Source organism: Mustela putorius, unplaced genomic scaffold (assembly GCF_011764305.1).
Source record: "Mustela putorius furo isolate JIRA1106 unplaced genomic scaffold, ASM1176430v1.1 tig00003972_pilon_pilon_pilon, whole genome shotgun sequence".
In the NCBI taxonomy this organism is placed as follows: Eukaryota; Metazoa; Chordata; class Mammalia; order Carnivora; family Mustelidae; genus Mustela; species Mustela putorius.
The window spans coordinates 19,127,276-19,147,006 of NW_025422115.1; the positions used below are offsets into that span (position 1 = coordinate 19,127,276).

At 35.4% G+C, this 19,731-nt stretch overlaps 1 protein-coding gene across 8 annotated transcripts in view; it reads right to left on the reverse strand.

The window, feature by feature from the left end:
* NEO1 (neogenin 1) overlaps window positions 1-19,731 on the reverse strand; it is a 235,064-nt gene that overhangs the window by 124,473 nt on the left and 90,860 nt on the right. For all 8 annotated transcript variants that reach the window (XM_045070805.1, XM_045070807.1, XM_045070803.1 and 5 more), the window contains exon 5: window positions 19,414-19,550. In XM_045070805.1, coding sequence (XP_044926740.1) covers window positions 19,414-19,550 — 137 coding nt within the window. The remainder of the gene's footprint in view (window positions 1-19,413; window positions 19,551-19,731) is intronic.

Consider the following 19,731-nt stretch of genomic DNA (forward strand, 5'->3'; position numbering starts at 1 on the left):
CAAGGTAAGGTGTGGGGAAACCAGTATTCCCATACTACTGGTGAGTAGATAAAGTGATGCCACCTTTCTGCATGGCAACCTAGTGAGATATCAATATTTAAAACATGAATACCTTTCATTTTAGCAATTATCATAAAAAGATAAAGTGTACAAATGTGTATGTACAAAGATGATCACAGCAGTGTTATTTAGGATAGTAAAGCACTAGACACCACCTAGATATTTTAGTAGGGGCCTGGATAAACAAATGCAAACCCTGGAATACTATACAGCAGGGGTCAGCAAATTGTGTTCCATTTTTACAAATAAAGTTTTACTGGAACACAGTTACACTTATTAGTTTAGGTACAGTCTGCAGCTGTTTTCTGCTACAATGGCAAAAATAAGTAGTTGTGACAGAGACCAAAAGGCCCACAAGACTAAAACAGTTATTATCTACTCCTTTAAGAAAAAGTTTGCTGATGGCTAAAGGCTACTATGTATAATATACATGGGTATATCCTGACACAGAAATATGTGATCATTATACCCAATTAAAAAAATGCAAAAGTCAGAGTGAATAGTATCACTTCATGAAGTAGTTTGAAATACATACATAAACTAAAATGTTAACCACAATGCTAATTGTGGATGAAAATATAGGTAACTTTTTATTTTTCTTCTTTATACTTTCCAGATATCTTTTGCTTTTGCAGAGGGAATATAAATATCAATTATTCCTTATAACCTAAAAAAGTGACAAAATTATTTTTGTAGTATCAATTTACATTCTGAAGAAGTAATTTTGTAATCTCATTATGGAAAACTTGAATGAATGAAAACAGTTCCCCAAAGAATAACCCAATCAAACCCAGTAAATGATCATTAAGCTTATTCTGAACTAATTCCTCACCTCCAAAGATGAAAAGCTTGTTCTTAAACTTGTTCTTGATCTATCAAACTACTACTGGCATATTTATTTTTCACTCCTTACTAGTCATGAAAATGCTCCAAATTGGCCTAGCTTAGAAAAATCTTTGTATACTTTGTCCATATGCAAATTAAAGCATGTTTATTTGAAAATTCCACACAGCAGTTGAAAATAAGCATTTTAGTTCTTAGTAGACGTTCAGTAAATCACAAGCTTCAGCAGTTCAGTACAAAGCAGAGTATTTGTTTTTCAAACTGTTGACCCACTGGTGTTCCAAAGGCGGTCCAGTGGGCACAGTCAACTCTGGTGCAGGCAATAAAAAGGACACTGCCTCTAGAGGTTAAAAACAATAAGCAAACGGACTTAAAGCTAAAATTGGTCTGCTTTTTATTACCCCCATATGCCAGGAATTCTCAACAGTGTCAGTGACAAAGACTCCTCCCCAACAGAGCAGACTATTCCTCCTTTGTCAGTTGACCCAGTGATGTTTCGTGAAATCAATTTTTAAAAATATAGAATAGGAAGAGATAGGGTGGGGTGAAAAGAAAATAGTGCATCTCACATAGTGTGTAAAACACTTGCTTTGGAGATAATAATCTCTATACAGAGATTATAGATACAGATAAATAGAAAGGTGTAAGATCCAATTATATATATATATATATAATTATATTCAATATATACATATATTGAATTGTGGCATAAGATCTATTTCTTACTATCTGTAGTAGTTAAAAATGTCTAAAAACCACTGGGAGAGAATAATGACCCTCATGAAGTGGCATACGCTGCTTGAAGAATACTCAACTAGGAAGAGAGGTTCTGAGTTTTTAATTTTAGTTTTGCCTTCAAGTATGTTTTGTGATTTTAGGGAAATTACTTTTCCTTCAAAGGATATAAGACATATGCATGTGAAAAATCTGTTAATACAAAAGATAAAGAATTTGCCAATATACCCATACAATGGAAATGTAATAAAGTACAGATCATATTTTGTGAATAAAATAAAAGGTGCTTGATGATGTTTCTACTATAATAAAATTTCTTGGCAAATAAAATATCTCATAATTCCACCATCCTGTGCCAATATTTAAAAATTCACCAGCAAGCTATTTTCAGTATCCCAAGGAAAAGGCAGAAGAGGAAAATATCATTTGGGGACTTTCAGAAGTTTTATCAATCAGTAGATTAGTAACCATCTCCTGCAGAGTTTTATAAGAGAAAAGGGAACTACACTTTGTGGAGTATTAGCTATGAGTCAGGTATTAGAACATGTACTTTATCTATAAAGTCTTTTTAGAGTCTCAAAATATAAAGTGCATTTATATGTTAGTATAATTCTGTTATACAATCACTACATATCAGTCATGCTCCCCTGAAAAGGGCTGACAATAACAATTCTGGCCAATGTAACAACTTGCTTACATACTATCTTCTCACTATAACACACTAGTGTAATTTGGTGTAAATCCTACAGTTCTCTTTAGTCTGGAGCTCAGGGCCAATGCTCCACAAACAATTTACCACCCAAATATGAAAATAAAAAATTCTCAAGGGTTTTGAAGAAATGGTATTTTATTTCTGCTAATATAGTGACTAGATTTTATAATTAGGTTTTTTAAAAATACTTATAATTAGATGAAGACTAATATACTAGGCTAAATTATTTACACTAGGTAACAGATACCATGAAATAGTTATAGAGGAAAATATACTTGGGATTGAACTGTAAATTACTGATATTTCATAGCACATTTGTTCTCTTGCTCCTTCAAGAGAAATTCATATACCTACATTGAGAAAAATTTCAAATCCAAAAATAATGGAAGTAGTAATGATAGCTAAAATTTAACTATTCCTAAAGACCTGTAAAAGCAAAGGCTGGAAATTATATTAAAATTTAAAATTTAAAACTTTCTTTATAAAATTTTTATTATATATATATATATGTTAAAGATTTTAGTTATTTATTTGACACAGAGAGAGAGATCACAAGTAGGCAGAGAGGCAGACAGAGAGAGAGAGGAAGCAGGCTCCCCACTGAGCAGAGAGAAGGATGCAGGGCTCGGTCCCAGGACACTGGGATCATGACCCAAGCCGAAGGCAGAGGCTTTAACCCACTGAGCCATCTTGATAGGGATTTTGGTTATAGAGGAATATGTATCTGTCAGAACACATTAATAGCACACTAAGACTTGTACATTTCACAGTATATACATCTTACCTCAAAAAGAACTGCAAACAAATATTGTGCTCTAGTTAATGATACGAACACTGAAGTATCTGGGTACATCTGCCACTTATTCTAAAACATATCAAAATTAAGATGGAAGGATAGAGTGACAGACATGTGATGTAGCAATTACAGTAAAATGTCAATTGAATACTCCACGTGGTGGGTGTTTGCTGTAAAATTTGTTCAACTTTTTTAATAAAAATTTTCCAACACACAGAAATGTTGCAAAACTTGGAAAAGATTTTTTCCTTAGGAAAAATATATTCTTCAACACCCCAGCACTCATACAACCAGGAAATTACTATGATTAAGAGTACTGAAAAAAAAAGTACTATCATTTTAAGACAGAAGTAGAAATGGGTGGTAAAGATCAGCATCTTGGAGCACCCGGGTGGCTCAGCTGGTTAAGTGTCTGACTTGTGATTTCATCTCAGATCATGATCTCATGGAAGGGGGATGGAATCCCACTCTGGGCTCCACACCCAGTAAGGAGTCAGCTTGAGAATCTCTCTCTCTACCCCTCCCCCAACTCAGGTGCTTACCCTTTCTCTCTAATAAATTCATCTTTAAAAAAAAGATCAGCATCTTGACAAATGATTTTGACAATGACACAGAACAGCTAGCTGACTGTAGTCATTTCTCAGTATTTCAAAGTTTATAAGACAAATTCTGTCCAAGAAAGTTCTGCTTCAAAACTATAAAAGAAAACAATTTAGGCCTGTTATCACTACTGAATTTTATTTTTTACATATATATGCCATTGTTAAACAATATTTTTATTGAGGTAAAACTGACATATAACCTTGTATTATTTTCGGGTATACAAGGTAGTGATTTGATATATGTATTATTGAGAAATGATCACCACAATAATTCTAGTTAACATCCAACCCCACATATAGTTACAAATCTTTTTCTTGTGGTGACAACTTTTAAGATCTGCTCTTAGGAACTTTCAAATATATAATATAGCATTATTAACTATGTCACCATGCTATCATCCATTATATCCCTAGGGATTTATTTATAACTAGAAGTTTGTGACTTTTCACCACCTCCACCCATTTCACACACACAACCCCTCTGACAACCACCAATCTATTCTCTGTATCTATGAATTCAGGTTTTCTGTTTTTGATGTGTTTTTTCTTTAGATTCCATGTATCAGTAAGATCATATGGTATTTGTCTTTCTTTGACTTATTTCACTTAGCAAAATCCCCTCAGGGTTCATCTATGTTGAAAATGGCAAAAAAAAAAAGTTTAAATAAAATCTGCTGATTATCTATTTCTGATGTCAAGAATTCAAGGAATACATTTATCTGTTAAAAACTACTAGTATCATTTTTCTTCTTCTACTTTCTGACCAAGAATCACTGAAATCAACTAGAAAAGAATGAGTCTCGGAGACAAAGTGGACACATAATAGTGGAGCTTTTATCATCCTGGGCTAAAAATACCTAATTACTTCACTGTGTCACCTCCTGTACCCTTGGGGATGAAGACTGCACCCTATTTGCCATTCTGTCTCCAGCAATACTAGATTCTGCCTTCTGCTTAACTTGCACTATGTACTGAATAATATTTATAAATATTTACTGAAACTATCTCTGGTATCACTTTTAAGATAGCCATTGAAATGCTGTATTTGTAATCATAGGTAAGAAAAATATTAACCCAAGGAATGGAAAAGAAGGGGAATGGAGACTGTCCCATCCTACTCAGCTTCCATCGGACTAGTTCCACGTTTATCTATTTTACATTTCTTGCTTACAAAGTAAGCTCTTGAGTTCCCTGCCTCCCCCGACCCCACCATCTACACACAAAAAAGTCTAAAGGTGACATGATCTCACCTTTAGAAATTTCTCTGGACAAAAAGACCAATAAATTGTTCATTATCATTACAATGGGGACTGGAAAAAAGCAGAAGAGATTTAGTTTCATTTAGCTTTTTATCAGGGATGCTCAGACTTTAGATCAATGCAGGGCAGTTAGCTTTCATCTACATTGAGGGTAACAGCTGTATTGACAAGATAGTCTTGTTGGGGCAAGATCCCATTCCTGTGTGTATACGGAGTTTACCTGAAAGTGTTACATCAATAAATACTTCATGGGAAGGGGTGGGAGTGGGAAGAAATCTATACTAAAGAAGAAACTTATCTTCTTCCCACTAGGAGATTATCTTTCCATTGACCATTCTGGAGCTTCTGAGTTCAATTTTTAGTGAAAAGGTGACATTTTTTAATTCATAAAATTGCTCCTCTTTTCCTACCATTCCTAATTCTGGCTATCATCTCTTTAATGAAGAAAGAGGAAGATAACTAAAATTAAGAGAATGGGAAGTTTAAATGATTCAATATATTTATTATGAGACTTACAGCCAATATGACTAAAATTACTAAAATACTTTTTGGCATGAATCTCTTTACCGAATCTGGAAAATTCCATAACATCCCTTGAGGTAAAAGAAATAAAGTTAGTAGAAGTAAAACAGTAAATATTATATGGATATTACATTTCCTCGATGACTGAATATATAATAGAGTAAAAAAAAAGACAGCTAAAACTAATGAATAAGAGACACTGAGTAAGTAAAGCTTGATATTCTGAGGTCAAGACAGGTAACTTTACTAGGAAGGAGACTACTGCCGAGGATGACTTCCAAACCTTCTTGCTGGTTTCTGAGCTGGAAAAAGCATGACTCTGCCCATACTGCTATCCTCTTATTTCTCAAATAAATACTGATAACGAAACATGGAGCCAAGGATATTTGCTGGTTATGGCATGTGACAAAACCAAAACAGAATGTCATCTGAGATGTCCATTTGAAGGATCCAAGGAGGAAGAAGAATCGGGCTAAATAGGCAAAAAAGAAATCAAAGAAAGAATCAAGTGAAGAGGGTTTAAATAGAAAGAATAGATTCTTTGAACCCCAGGGACATAAGCTGAGGCACATTTACTAAATGCCCACAGAGCACAAGCACTGTGTTAGGCATCTTGTATCATCATCACAAATAAGGCATTCTCATTTCCATTTTAGAAATAAGAAAAATGAACCTCAAGTAAATGGATTAACTTGCCAGAGACTAGGAAACCGGGACACACCTCCAAAAACAGAGCTCTCTTCATCATACCATATTCCTACAAGGTGCAAAGCTGATCTCTTAGTGGTCTTAGAGAAACCAGGGATCCGTTTCTACTCCATGATTCCTGCTTATTTGTCCCACAGAGCTTCCTCCTGATTAGGGTCATCTGACTTTTTCTCATGCTCTACTTTGACTAATGCACAAACAACAAACAGGCAGGATCTTCAGGCATATGAATGGCTCTTATATTTTGCAGCATTTTCATGGTCAGAAACTATGTATCTGTAGTCCACATAAATCTAGGTTCTAACCTTATATCATATTTCATTTTATTTCATGCGGATACTCTTCATGTTTTCTAGAATACCTGTAGGTTATCTCCTGAAAGAGGCTAGTTACCATGGAAATGAGGTTATTGTATGTCAGAATAAATTTACATAACTATTAGAAAATTATTTCAAGCTCATAAAATGTGGGATTTACCTGAAAGCTAACATGACCACTGATGTGATAAAAAATATTAGAAGAACTGCATGCCAATTTAAAATGATTCAGGTCCCCATACAGGATTATAAAACAACTGTAAAACAATTTACAGCAATGGCTTAAAAAATGAAACATCTATGAAGTCAAATTGCAAAATACCCTGATATAGACAGTGAACTATAAAAATGTCCAAATATCTTATCCATGTGTTGTCAAAAATGTAGTGTCAGGCCCTGTATTAGGTGCTATGGATCAAAAAGCTGACATGATGCAGGTCTGTCCTAAAGGAACTCCGTCTGGTAGGAGGGAAAGATAAACAAATTGAAAAAACAAAAACAAAAACACCTTAAGGATGACAAGTCAAGCAAGAAGATATATGAAGTGTATCAGCAAAATCAAAGAAGGTGTGGAGAAGATTGGTATAAGCAACAGGAGTAAACGGGAGCAAGAGCTTCAGAGATTTCTCAGGAAAGTCAGACAAGCAGGTCAAAAGAGACTCCAGGCAAAAGGGACAGCACAAACAAAAGAACTAAATGAGGTTTCTAAGAAGCCAGCTGAAATTAAATTAAAATACCTTAATAAGCAATGGAAAGGGATGCCTGGGTGGCGTGTTGGTTAAGTTCTTGGTTTCGATTCAGGATTGTGAGATCGAGCCCCACATGAGGCTCTCTCTTCCTCTCTCTCTAATACATAAATAAATTTGTATTTTAAAAAAAGATGCCATGGCTATATTGGACTGATCAGACTCAGACTCTAGTTCTCTCTCTGCTTGACATTTAGAAGAAAAATGACCCCATCAAGACAAGTAAACATCCAGTATTCTGAGAATTTTAGATAAGACTTCAAAAGGAAGACATAGAAGGCTTCTTGCTAATTAGTTTGTGGTAATTTGTAAAAGAAAGTCAAAGGACATGGCCCAATTTGTACCATAACTTTGTGACACAAATAATGTTATTTAATATACTCAAAGCACTTAATCTTGCTATTTAATAGTCTTCTAAAATGTGACTTTTGTTAGATGCATAGTATTCTGATATATGGATAGAACAGAATTTATTTTTACCAATCACCTATTGCTGGCCATTTAGATGGTTCATAATTTTTCTCATTAAAAATATGTACCATTCCAACAAATATATATCATTGCAATTTCTATGCATAAATCTTTGCACATATTCTGGATAATTCATTAAAAGAAATTACTAGAAGCAGAATTGTGGGCCAAAGGATGTGCAAATTTTAAGACTTCTGATTATGTTACCAAACTGCCCTAACAAAAAGGTTATGTTAATTTGTACTACCAGCAAACGATGTAATAATCCTCATTTTACCGTAATTTTGCCAAGAGTAGTTTATTATTTTAAAACTCTACCTATGAGCCAAAAAAAGGGCTACTTTAATCTGCATTTCTTCTACTATTCATGAAGTTGAACTTTTTCAGGTCAATTTTCCATTTTTACCTTGTTTATGTAAACAGTCTATTCTCTCTCTCCCCCTTTTTCAACTTAGGCACTCATTTGGTCTTTTTAATTTATAAACTCAACTTTAATCTGTGCCAATTATTTTTTCAAGTTTTTTTTTTTAAGATTTTATTTATTTATTTGACAGACAGAGATCACAAGTCAACAGAGAGTCAGTCAGAGAGAGAGGAGGAAGCAGGCTCCCCACTCAGCAGAGAGAAGGATGCGGGGCTCAATCCCAGGACCCCATGATCATGACCTGAGCCAAAGGCAGAGGCTCAACCCACTGAGCCACCCAGGTGCCCCTTTTTTTCAATTTTTTAACAGAAGGATTTTGTTCATTTCTGCCATTCTGAAGAATGGGTTTGAAGAAAAACCAGGTTAGAACAAGAAACACCAATTAGGACACTAATGAAGTAGCCTAGGAAGGAGATTAACTAAACTGTTGAACCAGGGGAGTAAAGACAAGGAGAAAGAGAACCTGAATTGGAAGTGGGAAGAATTAAAAAAGACTGAAATGATAAAAAAAGATTACTGTGTTTCGAGCACAAGGGAAGAAGTAGACAGTAACACCACTAAGATACAGAAAACCAGAAAAAGATTTTGAAGGAAGAAAGTTAAGTTCAACTTTGGACATGTGACGTTTGAGGGACCTATGGGACACCCAGCTGGAAATGCCTAATGCTCAGCAATGGGTCTGCTTGAGAAATCTGGGAGTTATCATTATGTAAGTTATACCAGAAACCTTGAGCACGAAGAGCTTTCAGTTGAAGACAGAATATTTTAATGAGCATGTTGAAGAAAAGATCCTCATAAAAGAAAAGCAGAGGAATGGACAGAAATAAAAGGAGAAACAGGATAATATAGTGGAGCATCAAGACAAAATAGGGGAGCATCTCGTGGGGTTGGAGGTAAAGATGAAGGAATTCAATGCACAAAGTCTTGAACTACGATAGCAAACAAGGAACATAAGGGTTTTCAAGCAGCCATTTGGAAGAAAGCTCATCTTTCATGGTTTCGGTACTTTTGTTAAAGCTTTATGTTGGTTATGGGAGGCATCAAAAGGTCAAGAATGGCAATTAATGAAGATGAAAAAGCACTTTATATAAACATACGTATATATGGATGTAGCAATTATGGCCTCAGTTATATGTTAGGGTAATGACTCATCTTCCTCCAAAATAACCTTTTAGAAAAATTTTTTTATCCCAATTTCTTTTACATAAAAATCTATGAAAAACAAGGTGCAAAGGAAAACATGAGTAATAAAGTAATCATAAACATTAAATCATTCCTATTGTCACAGTTCACAATTTCACTACAAAGTTTCATTCACTCACTTAATAACTACTTACTGATAATCTATTATGATAAATCATAGTTAATACCAGTCCCTGGTTTAAGTTTATTTATTTTTAATAATCTCTACACCCAACATGGGGCTTGAACTCATGACCCTGAGATCAAGAGTTATCTGTTCTACTGACTGAACCAAGCAGGTGCCCTGGTACCAGTCCCTATTGGTAAGAATCTCAGTTCCTTAGTAGTGGGAAAAGACATATAAACAAATCAATGAGAAACACTACTGGTAAAAAAAAAAGAAGACCTATTTTGAGAGACATCATAATAATCTGAGAGTGAGAGGATGGTTACAAAAAGCCTCATAGCAAGATTAAGATTAGAACTAATCTTTGACTATCAGAAAATTTTCACTGAGGGTGTGAGGATATCAGTGGAACAGAGCCATCAAATAGCACAGTATCTTCAGAAAGGTATATATAATTTGGTAAAGATCCCTTTCATTTCTATCCCAGATTCAGGTGGAACAGTGCCAGTTTATTTTATTAATCCCTATAACAACTTACTAAACTCATTAAAAAAAAAAAAAAAAAAACTAAGACAAAGGTAAGTTATATAACTTGCTCATGTTCATATAAAGAGAGACCCAAGCATGCTGGGTCCAAAGACTGCTCTGGTTCTCAGTTAACAATGAAGAAGGTGGGGCGCCTGGGTGGCTCAGCTGTTCAGTGTCTGTCTTTGGCTCAGGTCATGATCCTGGGGCCCTGGGATCTAGTCCAGCATCGACTCCCTGCTCAGCAGGAAGCCTGCTTCTCCCTCTCCCACTCCCCCTGCTTGTGTTCCCTCTCTTGCGGTGTCTGTCAAATAAATAAAATCTTTAAAACAATGAAAAAGTTGCCTTTATCTGAAGGGTCTGGTTATGTTTTATACATAAGCCATAGGAGTTTCTTTTATCCTAAGCCAAGAGAACAGAGAGTTCTTTTTATTTAAGATGGTAAATCTTATGTATATTTTACCCCACACACACCCACAAATAGCCATAATAAGAACTTAAACAGAATTACATGGTCCCAGGAACTTTATTAACTGAATGCTACTTTTTCCAGTTAACTTCTTACAAAGACCTTATAACTGGTGGTAAAAGTCCCAGTGTTACAGATGTTTACAGCAGATCTCCCAGCACGCAGTGAAGGGCATAGTTCTTCCCTAGTAAGAAGGGCAACTATTCGGTGTCTATGGAGACCTTGTTTCTTCCTGTTTCCACCAGCCAGCGTCCCTATGCCCTGTGACGAGATGCTTTGAGACCTGCAGAAGCTCATACAGAGAACTCTTCCTATGTCTATGGAGAACTGAGAGTTCTAACAAATAAGAGAAGACTATTGTAATTCATCATGAATGAAAAGGAAGTGAAATCAAGCAGAAGACTGGCAGGAAAGGCGAGATCAATGTCTTAAGTAGAGATCAGACAGAGTAGAAGGGTTAATATGGAATGACACTGGGCTCTGACTTCAGAGGAAGACTGTAGAATCAGTTACAAATCTGACATTAGTTACAAATACTGACAAAGTCAAGGAGGTGGCCAATTCAAATTTACCAATTTATCCCACAAGAATACAAATGGAAAATTTTCTTCCTTTTTGTGTGTGGGGAGGGAGTGGAGATGTGTCTCACAGACTGTTATGAATGTTATAAGAGAAAAGGAAAAATTCCTCTTAAAAAAAAAAAAAAAAACCTCATGACCAGTGGGTGTTATCGGCAATCTGAGATGACAGGAAATACACGGTGGGCTAATTCACGTCACAGCATGTGTAGAAATCCCAGGAGTTAATGATAAAACAATAAATTTGAAATATTTAACAGATGAAGAATGAACTTATAACCTTTTTCTGCATTAACACTCACTATGGCATTTCCTGTGGCTTTAACTTCTTAAAAAAATAACAGAAGTCAGATAGGTATGACCACATATACAGAAATAACTATATAAACACTTTGTGTGTGTATGTGTGTGTGTGTGTGTGTATAATCTCCAACTATTTCTCATAAATTGCTTTCCCCATTTTAAAAAGAAAATACTTTTAGTTATGGGACAAAGTTCAAAGTAAAATTTTCCAAACTTTCATTGTACATAGTAACTTCTTATCTGTGAACAATAAAAAAGAAAAGACCTCATGTGACACATTAACAGTACAGGTTCAATTATTTTAGCTACCACCCAGATTAAGAAACAGAATACACCAGAAGTCCTGTTGTTCCACATTCAGTCACTACCCTGCCTTGGTCCAAAAGTAATCACTATCCTGATTTCTCAAACCATAGATTAATTTTGCCTATTTCTGAACTTTATAAAAATGGAATCATACAGTATGTATTCTTTTGTAACTGGCTTCCTTCCTTCAATGATGTTTGTTTGATCTCTGTGGTTGAATGTAGCAAAGGTCTGTCAGTTTTCACTGTTGATAATATGCCACTGTAGGATTAGAGCACTACTTATCAGTTCTACTGCTGATGGATATTTTAACTGTTTCCAGTTTTGTTTTACTGTGAATAAAGCTGGTGAGAACATTACTGTATAATTTTTGATGCATATATTTATACACTTCTGGTACACATACTCCTACGAATTCAACCATTATATCATAAAATATGCTTGTATGTAGTTTCAGTAGGTTCTGCCCAACACTATTCTGAAGCGATTTTATCAATGTATAGTCCTAACAGCAGTACTTCACTGTGTTCCTAACCAACTTCTGTGATTAGCCTCTTTAATTTTAGCCACTCTGGTGGAGTGGCTTTTATTTGCATATCTCAGAAAACTAATGATGATAACCACTTATTCAATAGCTATCTGGATATCTGTGAGGTAGCAGCTCAAGTCTTTTGATAATATTTTACTGGTTTATCTGCCTTTGTTTACCTTGTTGATCTGTAAGAGTCTTTACAGCGTATACATCAAGAGTAGAAATTTTTTCTGAAAAGGACCAGAGAGTAAGTATTTTAAAGATTTTTTTTTTAATTCATTTAAGAGAAAGATAGAGACAGAGAGAACACAAGCAGGGGGAGAGGCAGAGGCAGTGGGAGAGGGAGAAGCAGTCTCCCAACTGAGCTGGGAGCCCAACATGGGGCTTGATCCCAGGACCTGGAGATCATGACCTGAGCTGAAGACAGACGCTTAACCTTATCTGAGCCACCCAGGTCCCCTGAAAGGGTAAATATTTTAGAATTTGTTGGTCATGAGGTCTCTCACAACTACTCAACTCCACAGAAGTAGTCAATATATAAATGAATATGACTGTGTGCCAATAAAACTTCATTTATGGACAATAAAACTGAATTTCATTAAATTTTCATATATCACTAAATATTATTCTCCTGTTGCAACCATTTAAAACTGTATAAGCTATTTTTAGCTCACAGGCTATATAAATACAGTCAGACAGATCTGGTCTATGAGCTGTAGTTTGCACACCCTTTATCTAAATAAGGACCTTCGTCAAGACTTACATATAAGTCTTGTCAGGTGTTTAACAATGCTGTTGTGCTTTACAAGGACACCCAACCCTTAGCTTTGCTGAAACTCTGTATTTTGAATGGTTTTTCCTATTTTATTAATTTTGCTCTTGCCTTTACTTCCTTTCTTCTATTTCCTTCGGGGTACATTCACTATTCTTTTTTTTTCCTCTCTCTCTCTCTTTTTTAGCTTTTTGAGATAGATGCTTTAAGTCATTGATTTTTTTCAGTCTTTCTTCTCTACTAGTACCTGTACTTAAGGCTATAAATTTCTTCTAAGTATCCCATAAGATTTTATAGGTCATATCTCTATTAGTTCAAACTATTTCCTAACTTTCATCATTAGTTCTTTTCTGATTCATGGATTATTTCAAAGTGATTCACTTAATGCCCAAACACCAGGAGATCTTCAAATGATTAATTTTTAAAGTTACTTTTTCATAATTAGTTCCAAACTTAATTTCACAGTAGTCAAATCTGTAGAATTTCAATTCTCTAAAATCTGCTAAGAATTGTTCTGTGGTCAGTATATGTGGCATATTTTAGTAACTATTTCACAGGCCCTATTTTAAAAAAAACAGTTTATTCATTTGTTTGGTGCAGTAATCCTATAAATATCAATTATATTGCTTATATCTTACTAATCTCTTGAAATATATTTATCATACTTATTTTTAATTCTTGGTTATTTTTTCGATTAATTCTCCATCAAATGGAATATATTATTCAATCCCCACACTTGTTATGGCCAAAGTTTTTAGTTCTGGGTTATCACTGATATATTTTTACTTTGATTCTAGCCTTTTTAAAAAACTTTTTGTACTTTTCCAAAGTACTACTGCTGTACAGCAAACCAGCTCAAAACTTAGTGGCATAAAACCATCACCATTTTCTTATGCTCATAGATCCTTGGATGAGGAATTAAGACAGCCCAGCAGGAATGGCTTATCTCTGCTCCCCAATGTCTATAAAAACTTGAATGTGTAGGTTTGACTTAGAAAGCTGGGGACTCAAATCAACTGGAGACTTCTTCATTCACATATCTGGCCCCTTGATTAGATAACCAGCAAGGTGGACTTAGTGGAGCTGTCTACCAGAGCGCCTACAATGCAGTCTTTCTTTGTGGCTTGGGCTTTGCACAGCATGGCAGCTGGGTTCTGAGAGGTAGATCCCAAGAAGTGACTGGTGAGTGGTAATTCCAAAAGAATCAGGAGGAATCTCCATGGCCTTTTATAAGCCTCAGAAGTCATATGACACCACTTCTGCCATTCTCTTTTTATGTAAATAAAAAGTCCACTGAGATTCAAGGGCAAGGGATATAAAGCTCACTACTCATAAGAGGACTGCCAAAGAATTTGAGGGCTACATCTTAAAATTCCTCTATCTCCTGTAGCATTTCCTGAAAGTGTCTCTTCTAATTTAAGTATGTATTCCAAAAGTGTTTTCAGTGTGTATCTTTGTACAGCAAACCCTCTGAGGTCTTATGTGATAAGGATTTTTATTATAACTCACATTTTGAATGGATATAAATTCCATGTGGAATCAATGTTCTTTTAACACTCTAAGAAACATTACTCCATTTTCCTCTTAAAATCAGATTTCTCAAAACTAATATTAGGTGTAATATCATTCTTGTTCCTTTATAGGTGATCTGCTCTTTATCACTGGAATCTTTAAGAATTCTGTTCTTGTCTTTGATATTATCTGTAACTATATGGGTCCAAGGCTGGGGTTTCCTTCCCACTTACACACAGAAGTCTTTAAGCCCTTTTAGACTAAGGCCTTCCATTATTCTTTAATTCTGAGAAACTGATCTTAATCATTTCTTCAAATATTTTCTCCTCCCTTTCTGTTCTCTCTTTTAGGATTCCTATTTACCAGCAAAGAAACTCTTCTACATCTAACTTTCATGCCTCTTGATTTTTATTCTATGTGTTCTCTTTGTCGTTTAATATTGTCTTCTCAAGAGTTTTTCAAAAGCAGCATCTTCCAACTCATGAGTTTATCAACTGTTCACCTTCGACCACCATCCAGTCTACTCTATTCTTTACTTTTACATTTTTCATAATTAATATTTCTACTTGGTTCTACATTGTTATGTTTTCTTGTTTTTGCATAGTACTGTTGCATTTTTCTAATCTCCTGAAATACATTTGTTAAGTTTATTTTTAATTCCTGATCAATCTTTTTCAAAAATTCTCCATCAATGGTATATGTTATTCACTTAGTTGTCTTTGAGAGTAACTGTACTGTACCTGTGTCCAGGTGACTAGTCTGGTTATAAACTAATGTTTTCCTGAGGAACCAGTCACTCTGTCTAGTAACATATGGTTACAGACCTCACTGTAGCCAACCTGGTGAAATTAACAAGAGAGGAGCATGATCCCCAGAGCAAAGAGCCCCAGGGACCTTAGAATTACTGCTGTTTACTCCAGTTTGCTGGGCATTCCACATATGTTTCCTCTCATTTAAACTCGGAGAAACAACACTGGGCACAGAGTCTTGCTAGGCTGAAACACACCAATGGGAGTTTGGGAGGGGAGAAAAAAGGTAGTTATCCCTAGTGGGCAATTAGTCAGGCCATCCCCATTTATATTAATGCCATCAGAGCCCTAGCAGATCTTTTGAATAATCATGGAGGCCTGAGCCACTGCTGCTCACTTCTGTGGGGAAAGAACAGGGAAAGACAGTTTCAGGCAACACCAGAGAGGAAAAACAATAGAACTTAATAGCCCTCCAATCTATTTCCTCACTGCTTCCTCATGCAGTCCTTAGTCCCAGGCTATAGCCACCACCCCCACACATACTCCACCGAGACACATACAGATTCATGAGAGCCTTAGTCTCCCCACACTTCCCTCTTACTCCTCTAGTTTCTTCAGAGCTGATCTTGGGTGAAGGAGTCAAGAGCTGGGACTAGTTTGATAGAAAATGCAAACCGGCCTAGAAACTCTTTTCTTTATCAGTGGTGCAGAACTTCTGTTCAGTTTCAACCACTCATAATCCAGTTCAGAAATGTGATGCAGGGAGCACCAATGTGGCTCAGTGAGTTGCGTGTCTGCCTTCAGCTCAGGTCATGATCCTGGAGTCCGGGATTGAGTCCCGCAACAGGCTCCCTGCTCAGTAAGGAGTCTGCTTCTCCCTCTCCTGAGACAGGACCCTCCCCTGTCTTGTGCTTGCTCTCCCTCTCTCTCTCAAATTAATAAATAAAATCTTTTTAAAAATGTGATGCAAATGAAAAATTAAAATTTGTTAGTACAATATTGTATAACCATAACATTTACCCTGGGACATCTGGTTTAGACAGTAATGATAAGTGCTTCTTAATTCTTTCATGGACACGCTTAACAACCCTTACCTTCATACATTTTATTTATTTTTCTAACTTTTCATTAACCATGGATTTATAAAGCACTGTGTAAACTTTTGAGTAAATTTAAAAAAATAAAAAATAAAAAAACCTCTATAGTTCTTCTGCTCAACATTTTTGACCTCTAAGTATCTTCAAGCACAACTCCCCAGTCTTCTACTGCAGATGAAAGACCATGGCAGGCACCCTCAAACACACGTGCACAACTATTAGCCTCAAGCCGATGTGAAACTATGTCAGAAATAGAAAAGTTAGCAGATAGGATGTGTTTTCACCAGGAGGCAAGAAATGAAAGGACCCAACAAGTGAGGTTGGGGAGGAAGAGAATCAGTGGACAGCTGGTCAGACTTGGTTAAGAAATGAATTTGGTTGTTCCCTATAAGGAGGATATCAAAAAAGCTAATTCAACTAAAAACTAAATTTCACTGAGGAATACAATATCTAGTACCAACGAGGCAATGTTTTCGACTGGTGATATGTTAACAACAATAATTCTCAGTTCTCAATACCCCGCCACATGCTCTGGAGGTCAAAATCTTTTCAATTTTTGCCAATATAATGGTTGAGAAGCATGTCACCTTTTAAATTTGTATTTTTCTCACTAGTAGTATGGTTGACTGTCAATAAAGAAATGCAAACATTAATAAACCCTTATTTGTGAACTTCCTGTTCATATTCTTTATAAATTTTCCTCAGATTTCTTTTTAATAATCAGTTTCTAGAAACTCTATTTTGATGATTCTCACCCTTTCTCAGTTATGTGTTACAACTATTCCTAGTCTATCATTTGCATTTAGCCTTTATTTACAGGGGCTCTTCTGTGCAACTTAAAAAAAAATTGTATGTTGTCAACATTTGTTGGTTTTTGCTTGACATGTTCTTTCCTGTTCTCAGACTGTCTCTTCCAGCACAGATAATACAAACATTAAAACATGTTCTTCATTTTTTCATACTTTGATCAACTTTATTTTCTCCTGCTTGAAAATCTATTCTACCAATACCCTTTAGTAAATAAAAGTTTTTTCCCCTCTGAACTGAACTGCTACTTTGATAATAGTTTTAAGTTCTAGAATTACTTATAACAGCTGGATTTTATTCCTTTTGGTCACCTACTCTTGAGCCAATACCATGCTGTTTAATTAGAGAAGGTTGTAGTAATTTTTAATATGTAGGTTTCTTTACTCTTAATCTTTCCTTAGTTTTCTAGAATGTACTCATTTAAAGGGCACTTTCTCGAAAATTAGAGGCATAGATTAAGATGGAACTAGGTAAAAACTGTAAATATGTATGCATTATCTTATAACTAAAAAAAATATAGTAAGTTACTAAAAGAGTCTTAATTCAATTCCAAACAATAAATGAAAGTTAAAAAGCAGAAAATCACCAGATGGACAAATGCAACCAACATATACAGCAGACACTATGCCTCACATCTGAGGTTAGTAACAAGGTACTTTACAGTGGAGGAAACTGAGGCACAGGTAAGAAACAGATGAGAGTGTTAGACTAAGAATCTGACTAATGGTAAAAACAAAAAGAGAAAACATCTAGTAAAGGAGGCACCGGGACCAAGTAAGATGGATGGAGTTCACTAATATTTTACTTGTATGATCCCACCCACACACAGAGGTAAAGAAATAAAATGGATAAACAGATAAATAAAATAGAAATAGAAATTGGTCATTCTACAATTGGTCATAGCCAACCTTCGACCAAGCCAAGAATGATGGTTGAGCTCAAGTGAGGCAATAGTTATGTAATTAGCTGTAATCATTACAGTCTAAGGCTTGCTCTTTTGATTTTCAGAGATGATGAATCCATCCACAAATAGCAACAGAGAACATAAACATTCTGTGCTTTTTCCAGCATAGGAGAACCCCAAACAGTCTATTCCCCAATTCCTATTAGAAACAAATTTGAACCCTTCAAATTGGCTCAGTCAGTGGAGCATGCAATTCTTGATCTCGGGGTCATGAGTTTAAGCTGCACGCTGGGTGTAGAGATAAGCAAAAATAAACAAATATATATGTTATATATAAAACAAAACAAATTTGAGTCCTCTGGTGACTACTGGAAGTATAAGTGTGGCTATCATACCTCCTACTCTGAAACCCACCAGTGAGCCAAGAGAAACAAACTTTCATAAAAATACGGAATAACCCTAAACCACAGATTAGGAAGTATTATATCAAATATAATACAATTTGAGACAAGGTAATAATGAATATTATGAGCCAAAATACATCTCTACATATCCAAGCAAAGTTGGATTTCCTGAAAGTAATAGGAAAGGTCTTAAAATTTTTTAGTTGAAACAAAGATAAAATGAGGGTGTAGATAAATTATAGGCAAGGTAGCAAATAGTCCTCTCATGGTACATTTCAATTTGGAGGAAGAATAAGGGACACAGAGATAAAGGAGAGATAATGCCATGTTCATTTTCTCGGACTTCTAAATCAGAGAACCTGTAAGGGAAGATGCTGTGAGTACCAACATTAGTTGAACAGGAAGAGATAACCTAACCAAGTCATCAAAGAGATGACCATGTTACATTGAGAGACATAGTGCATTCCATCCTGGGTGATCTATTCTCCTGAAAGGAAGGAACACCAATGCTTAGGAGATAAACGGTTCAAGGTCAGAGTATAAGAAGTCTCTCTGAGTAAACTAAGAAAAGTGAACTGAACCTTCCAGATGCCCCAGAACACAGCCTTTGCCATACTACTACTATAGATAATAGCAATAATTAACTGGGCTCTTATCATATTCTAGTGACATATTCTAGGAATTTATAAGTATTAACTCTTTTAATCCTTAACCCCAATGAGGCAAGTACTCTTATTATCTCCATTTTACAGATGATGTAAATGAGCATCAGGGAGTTTAAGTAAGTTTCCTATAGTTATATAGCTAGGAAATATAAGACCAAGAATTGAACCTAAGCAATCTGGTGTAAAGCTCAGGGTTTTAACTATTACGCTGCATTGTCTCTTCTACTTTAATGTTAAACAATTAGCAAACCCACAGAATTTATTTATACAGGAAATAATGACATACCTTGTACTGTAAGCTCTGCTTGAGCTTCAATTGTTTCATTTCCATTATCAGCAATACAAAAATAAGTCCCCGCATCATCCTCAGTAACATCACTGATCTCCAGACTACCACCTGCCAGCAGCACCAGTTTTTCAGAGCTGCATAAAAAAATATTGGCACATTTCAGAACTAGGAAAACAATAACTGGGAAACTCTTCACATAAAACAGAGAAAACACTTAAAATGCATTATTATTTACATGGCTACAGAGAGACTAACAAAATTAGCAGAATTTAATTTGGTCCAATTTACTCTGCTCATATTTAACATGCATAAATA